This window comes from Anolis sagrei, chromosome 6 (genome assembly GCF_037176765.1).
Source record: "Anolis sagrei isolate rAnoSag1 chromosome 6, rAnoSag1.mat, whole genome shotgun sequence".
Classification (NCBI taxonomy): domain Eukaryota; kingdom Metazoa; phylum Chordata; class Lepidosauria; order Squamata; family Dactyloidae; genus Anolis; species Anolis sagrei.
In genome coordinates this window covers 26,276,293-26,283,334 of record NC_090026.1, presented here as the reverse complement: position 1 = coordinate 26,283,334, position 7,042 = coordinate 26,276,293, and the positions used below count along the sequence as shown (strand labels likewise).

The 7,042-nt window shown below is 38.9% G+C and overlaps 1 protein-coding gene across 1 annotated transcript; it reads left to right on the top strand.

Annotated features, from left to right (window-relative positions):
* Window positions 1–5,726: 5,726 nt before the first annotated feature.
* On the top strand, window positions 5,727–6,665 carry LOC132779422 (olfactory receptor 10A7-like). Its single transcript, XM_060783117.2, has one exon. It carries the CDS (start codon window positions 5,727–5,729, stop codon window positions 6,663–6,665), a length of 939 nt encoding a protein of 312 aa, XP_060639100.2.
* Window positions 6,666–7,042: the final 377 nt, after the last annotated feature.

The window sequence follows — 7,042 nt, the reverse complement described above, 5'->3', positions numbered from 1 at the left end:
TGTGGATGCCTCACCAAATCACAAATACCAAGATTCCCTAGCCTTGAGCCATGACAGTTAAAGTAGTGTCAGACGTTCTACTTCGATATTGAATTGAATTGTTGCCAAGTGTAAGCCGTCCTGAGTCCCCCTTCGGGGGTTGAGAAGGATGGGATAGAAATGCTAGAAATAAATAAATTTAAATAAATACAGTGTAGATGCATCCCAAGGCACAAAGCAGTGACTCTGAACTGCAGGAAAAGAGATTACACCTGAACGTTGTTTTTTTTTTTTAAATCATGAGACCTTTTGACAGTGGAATACATTTTGGAATGTGGTGGAGTTTCCTTCTCTGGAAGTTTTTGAACAGAGAGACTAGATGGCCCCAAGTGGTCACTTCCAGTTTTATGATTTTGTGATATAAAATCATATACACATAATTTTCCCCAGTGCTACTTCACATCACTTAATTGCTAAACAATGAACCACTTTCCTTATACAAAGCTATATCTATTAGCTGTGCCAGCTTTGGTGGAAATATTGTAGGGGTTGCTTATGTCTTTATGTTGGCAACATGTATATCTACACTCTGTATATAGAACCTTGTTAACAGTACTGGGAATTGTGTGACCCTCCAGATGTTGATGGATTTTTACCACCCTGCAGGCCTACCAAGCAAAACCAAGGATAACTGTTCATTGGAAGTGTTGTCCAACATCATCTGGAAGGCCACGCAATTCCTAAGCTATCTTGATTAGGTATGAGGCAGCTTCCTTTCTTTGGGAAAAATGATTCATCTTCCATCTTTGAAATGAGGCAGATCATAAACAAAATGGAGCAATGCCAGTTAAAAATAAATCTGAGTTATTTGATGTCCAGTTATGCCTATGGTCAGGCCCGTAGCCAGGATTTCGTTTTGGGGGGGGGGGGCTGAATTTTTTTCAGGGGAGGTTTCGGGGGGGGGGGGTGAGTTTCTGGGGGGGGGGGCTGAGTCTGAGTGAAAGAGGGTCTACCCTAGCAAACCTTTTGTATCATTACCCCAATACCCCCATGCATATGGGATATATTGAGTATGGTGATCAGATCATGATATGAATAAACATAACAGTTTAAATAATGCACCAGTAAGGCCTTCTCGCGGGCCACCATCAGAATTTAGGGGGGGGGGTGAAGCCCCTCAAGCCCCCCCCCCCCGGGTACATGCCTGCCTATGGTGAAAAAATGGGATTGCAATTGTGTCATAATAAAAGAACGATGTAATTATAATAATTCAATTTGAACAGCAGTTCAGTCTATTAAAGGTTTTTTGTTTGCCATTGTCATACTTATTCTCAAGTCAACAACATATTTGTTATTGTTGTGCTTTGTTTCTCCATGATCTGAAGTGCCAATTACAGTATTTCTGCTAACTCATATTCCAGAAGTAATGGACGGGGAAAGGGTTTATTTCATTGTTGTTATTGGGAATTAATTCATTAATTTAACAAGTTCTGTCCCAAATTCACAAAGGGCCTATTATACAAATTAGAGATAGCAACATGTAGTTTCCTTTTAAAATTATTTATCTATGGGAAGCATAGGCAAAATTCTCATATCTCAGGCTCAGTAATCAGAGGGACATACGTGAGAACATGGTACCAAAAGATTGCAAATACTTCTTGCAAAACATACCTGGGAGCACCTTTTCTGATAACTAGTATGTATAACAACAGAAAATTAGATAGCATATTCAAATTCAATGAGTATATATCAGGCAGCAAAAACTAGTACAATGTGATCTCAGGAGAAAAATAGGAGTAACAAGTGGATGGTTTTTCAAAATCTTCTTTTTGTGGAAATCCATCAAGAGATTAAAAAAAAAGAGTTAAAATATATTTATTTGCAATTCTCCCTAAAGCTGGCTCCTTGGGGGTAGAGTAACAACAATTACACTATATAACACAATTTTTGTTGCTGGGTTATAAATGTTGTTGCATCATAAAAACATAGACAAATGTATTAAATTGCAAAAAACTGTTTTTGCAGGGCATCCAGCAGCACATTTTGCTATAGTTTTTCAATGAATATCTCATAGACTCGCAACCATTTCAACATAGTTTGTAGCAGCCACAAAAAGGAAATTTCTGGAGTATAACAACTACTTTCAAAATAAATACCACACAATTAAACAGGAACAACACTTTCAAACCAGGAACATAGCGTTATTAGAGTTGGAGAAAGCTGAGCAAAGAGATGGATTTTAACAATTAGGAAAGAAGGGGGAAAAAACCTAATGTGACAAGCATTAGTTTGACAGTCAGAGTCAGTCTTAAATGAACAAATAAAAGTTTATTGAGATGGAAAATAGCATGTTAATCTCTGAATAATTTTCTGTTAGCTCTCCAAAACCAGAGTCAGTTTTCCTTCTGGATGCTGATATTCTCTGTTGCACCACCTTTGCGTTTCCCATCCCTCTCAAGTCTAAGCCCCATCTCTGTGAAATGCAACCCTATCTAGCTTTTGGCAGAGACAAACTTTTGTTTAGAAACATTTCTTTTTTTGTAACATTTTGTAACATTTTTGTAACTTGAGCTGAGCTGTGATGGCTTACTTTCAGCCAGATTTCTCCAGCATCTCTTTAAGAAAATTCAGAGGGGAAAAATATCAGGGGTTAATGAGTCATTAGTGAAAGTTAGCATGGTGTAGTGTTCTGAGCATTGTGTGTCTGGTCTTGGAAGAAGCCAAAGGCAACAATAATTCTTGCCAAGAAATCCTCATGATAGGTTCATCTTTGGGTCACCATAAATCAGAAATGTCTTGAAGTCACATAATAGCAATAATTATGATCCACCCATTGCTTCCTCACACAGGAGACTTGTGTTAGGACCTCATCACATGGAGGTCCAGAAGCCTGGGGACAGCTGGGAACAGCATGGTCAACCATGGGGTAGTACCCAGCTTTGTCCCCTTACCACTGTGGGCTGGCTTTCCTGGCTTCTTTTAATGAGAAGACCCGACTTCTCAAGGCTCCCTCTTTGTGCACTGCCAGCATGCTACTGACATGGAGTCCAACGGAGCCCCACTCAAAGCAGCCCTGCATCATTTGATGGGCTCCAGCAGATTCCATACTGGAAGCATGCTAGCAGTGCACTAAAACAGGGGAAACCATCTATCTAATGAAGTGGAGAGTCTCCTTCAACAATACAAGTCTATAGGAGGGATTGCACAACATGAGTGTGGACATGCTAATTGTGCTTCACAGCACACTTTGTGATTAATTATATACTATGTACAGTAGCCAGTAGGTCTCTAATATATATGAGCTATTCATGTCTGGGTAACTGAGTTTTCCAGACTGAAGAGCTTTTGGGAAATTCCAGGTTTAAACAAAATATTACCCTATTACTACTACTGAATCTCTCATGCCCAGAGGATCACTTCTATTGCTGCCAACTCCAAAGATAACCCACACTTTATAATATTAATGATCTGGTTCCTACTACAACCAACCTCAGAGTTGAGCTGCGACTGTTAGCAGGATTATTCCAATTAATTATTATATGGACCAATGAAAATGGGGAGCATTTAATCTTGGGGTGGTGTTGAGAGTGCTGACTTCAAGAACAAGGCCAAAAAGAGTTCTCCTACCAGGCCCGTAGCCAGGATTTCGTTTCGGGGGGGGGGGGGGGGGACTGAATTTTTTTTCAGGGGGGGTTTCGGGGGGGCTGAGTTTCGGGGGGGGGCTGAGTCTGAGTGAAAGAGGGTCTAGCCTAGCAAACCTTTTGTATCATTACCCCAATACCCCCATCCATATGGGATATATTGAGTATGGTGATCAGATCATGATATGAATAAACATAACAGTTTAAATAATGCACCAATAAGGCCTTTTCGCGAACCACCATGAAAATTTCGGGGGGGGGGGGGGGCTGAAGCCCCCCGAGCCCCCCCCCCCCCTGGCTACATGCCTGTCTCCTACTACCTCTGTTGTCTGCACAGGTGAGTGATTCAAGTTGCCTGAATTTTTCATAGGGTGTTCTTAGGCAGTTTTGCCAACTGCCTATATATTTTAAAATGCTGGTGCCACCATGTGGGAGATCAAATAATGAAGCACCCACTTTGACAGTATTTAGGAAGGAGTTGAAAACCTTCAAGCAGGCTTTTAGTAATGGCAAAAAGAAAAACCACCTAATTGGACAGTTTTATGACTATAATTTTTAGTTTGGGCCTAATTAGGCTGAAAAATGCGGTATAGAAATAAAGCAAATAAATAAATAAATCTAATCATAGGAATGGATTGCTAAACCACGTCACAGATTTTTACAGGATGTTTTAGTCTTTAAAATTGCTTGTTTATTTATACTTACATTATTATGTTATTTTGTTTAAATAATTAATCAATATGTGATTGTTTCTGCACTTAATTTACTGTATTCATTCATTGTGTTGCCAGCCACCCTGAGTCCCTTTGTATAAATAAAGCCTCTTCTTCTTCTTCTTCTTCTCCTTCTCCTTCTCCTTCTCCTTCTCCTTCTCCTTCTCCTTCTCCTTCTCCTTCTCCTTCTCCTTCTCCTTCTCCTTCTCCTTCTCCTTCTCCTTCTCCTTCTCCTTCTCCTTCTCCTTCTCCTTCTCCTTCTCCTTCTCCTTCTCCTTCTCCTTCTTCTTCTTCTTCTTCTTCTTCTTCTTCTTCTTCTTCTTCTTCTTCTTCTTCATGGTGTTTCCTACAACACAAAACATCTGGAAGAAATGTAGTTAGTTATCATCCATGTGAATTGATAACAGTATACAGACAAGCAATTGTACAGTCAAGAAGGAACAATGATGTAATGCCCATGATACTACTCTCCCCTCCTTCTTCTGGATGTCATCTCCCTTCAGATGTTGAGAGGTAATAAAGGTGTCTGTAACAAAGGTATAATGCCGAGTATAGTGAGAAGCTTTTGTATGCACACTCATAAGACAATTTTTTTGTAGGTGATACAGTAGTTGAAAACCCTTCACAGAGCTGAGAAGGTAGGAAAATGCTGTTTATAGGTTAGACTAGCTGTGTGATAGGAATTTTTTCTTTTTATGGTTAGATTTGGTGCTTTGAAAAATGAAGTTATCTAAAAATTGACAATTACAAAGGGGATGCGTTTTTCCTGACACTTACCATCAACTTAAATGTTTATCAATGAATCATGCTGATATTTTAAAAAATCTGTATCTGTTAATTAACATACATGTGAATGGTTGATAAATAAATGGGTGATACATGTTTATATTTCCAATGAATGAATCCAACACTTTTATTTTCTCAGGAATTATTTTTTTCTGAAAACCCAGAAATCTCCACTTGAGAGAGGAAGAAATTTGTGAAAGTCTCCCTTATCTGCACTGGCGAAATTCAATAGCTGTAACTATTCCTAGCATGTAGAAGATCATGTGGCAGCTCTCTGGTGTAGAGGTGCTCAGTATTAAAGTAGTTGAATACATAGAAATGTAAAAGTTAACTTTACAGTGCTAAGAATGCAAAGCTCTTGTTTTTGTTGAGTTAATATTTGCAGGTCTACAATATTTGAGTTGTTGTATTCAAATGCATTCTGAAGTTTTGGTCAATGTTGATACATTATTCTCGAAATATAAACTGAACTAAAACCTCATCCACTCTTCGTTCAAATGCTGCCTTTTATAATGCTGCATAAAAATTCATAACCTAGTTGCTCATATTTCACAGAAATAATCTCTCACCCCCTTGTTGTTACTTCTAGGTAAGGAATCCTAGGCACATGGAAGGACAGAACAAAACCTTAGGATTTGTCATTTTAGGATTTTCTGGCAATGTAGAGATGCAAGGTTTGCTTTTCATTTTGTTTTTCATCATGTATACTACATCTCTGCTGGGGAATGCCCTAATAAGTATCACTATCAGACTTGACTCTTCTCTTCACACACCAATGTGCTATTTCATTGCCAGTCTTTCTTTAGTGGATATCTGCTACACATCTGTCACGACCCCGAAAATGTTGGCAAATTTTCTTTCACAAGACAAGACCATCTCTTTCTTTGGTTGTGCTGCCCAACTGTATTTCCTTCTCTTCCTGGGAACCACAGAATGCTTTCTTTTAGCTGCCATGGCATATGATCGCTTCTTGGCCATCTGCAACCCTCTGCGCTATTCATCCATCATGAGTAAGCAACTATGCACCTGGCTAGTAGCTGGATCATGGGCCAGTGGGATGACACTTTCATTGGGACAGACAAGTTTAATATTTACTCTGCCTTTCTGTGAGGACAACCACATTAACTATTTTTTCTGTGATATTCCTCCACTATTGAGGCTTGCTTGTGGAGATACAACTATCAATGAAATCACTGTTTTCATGGCGGGACTATTAATTACTCTGTTTCCATTTTTGCTGATTCTAGGTTCCTATGCACACATAATCACCACGATCCTGAAAATCACAACTTCAAAGGGTAGGCAGAAGGCTTTCTCCACCTGTTCCTCACACCTCATCGTGATCATTTTGTTCTATGGGTCTGCAAGTACGATGTACCTGAGACCCCCATCTAGCTACAGTCTTGAAACTGACAAATTTCTAGCTCTGCTTTACTCTACCATCACCCCAACACTCAATCCCATTATTTACAGTTTGAGAAGTAAGGAGATAAATGATGCTCTGAGAAGAAGAATGACTTCCAAAATCTTTAGTTTCAACATCTGATTAAATCAAGATTCTTCAAAGTAGACATTTCTTTTGATGTGCTTAATGTGTAATTAATGTGGGAAATAAAGTTTTATTATAAATCAGTATTGTGACATTTTTTGAATTAATCCTGGAAATATAACTTTGATAGCCAAAGACAGTTAATATGACCATGGCAGAGATCTATAGACAGATAATTTAAAAGGTGAAATAAAATATTTGAGCAGTACCAGTTCATTTTTCATTACTGAGTGGCCGTGGCTTAACTTTTGAAGGCAAAACCAATGCATTTGAAATGAAATCCAGTGATATGGGCACTCTTAACTGAAAAGCCTGTTCATAAGGTGCAATGAAAGTGCATGTTTGAAACTAGCTTTAAGGTGGGTAAGAATTTT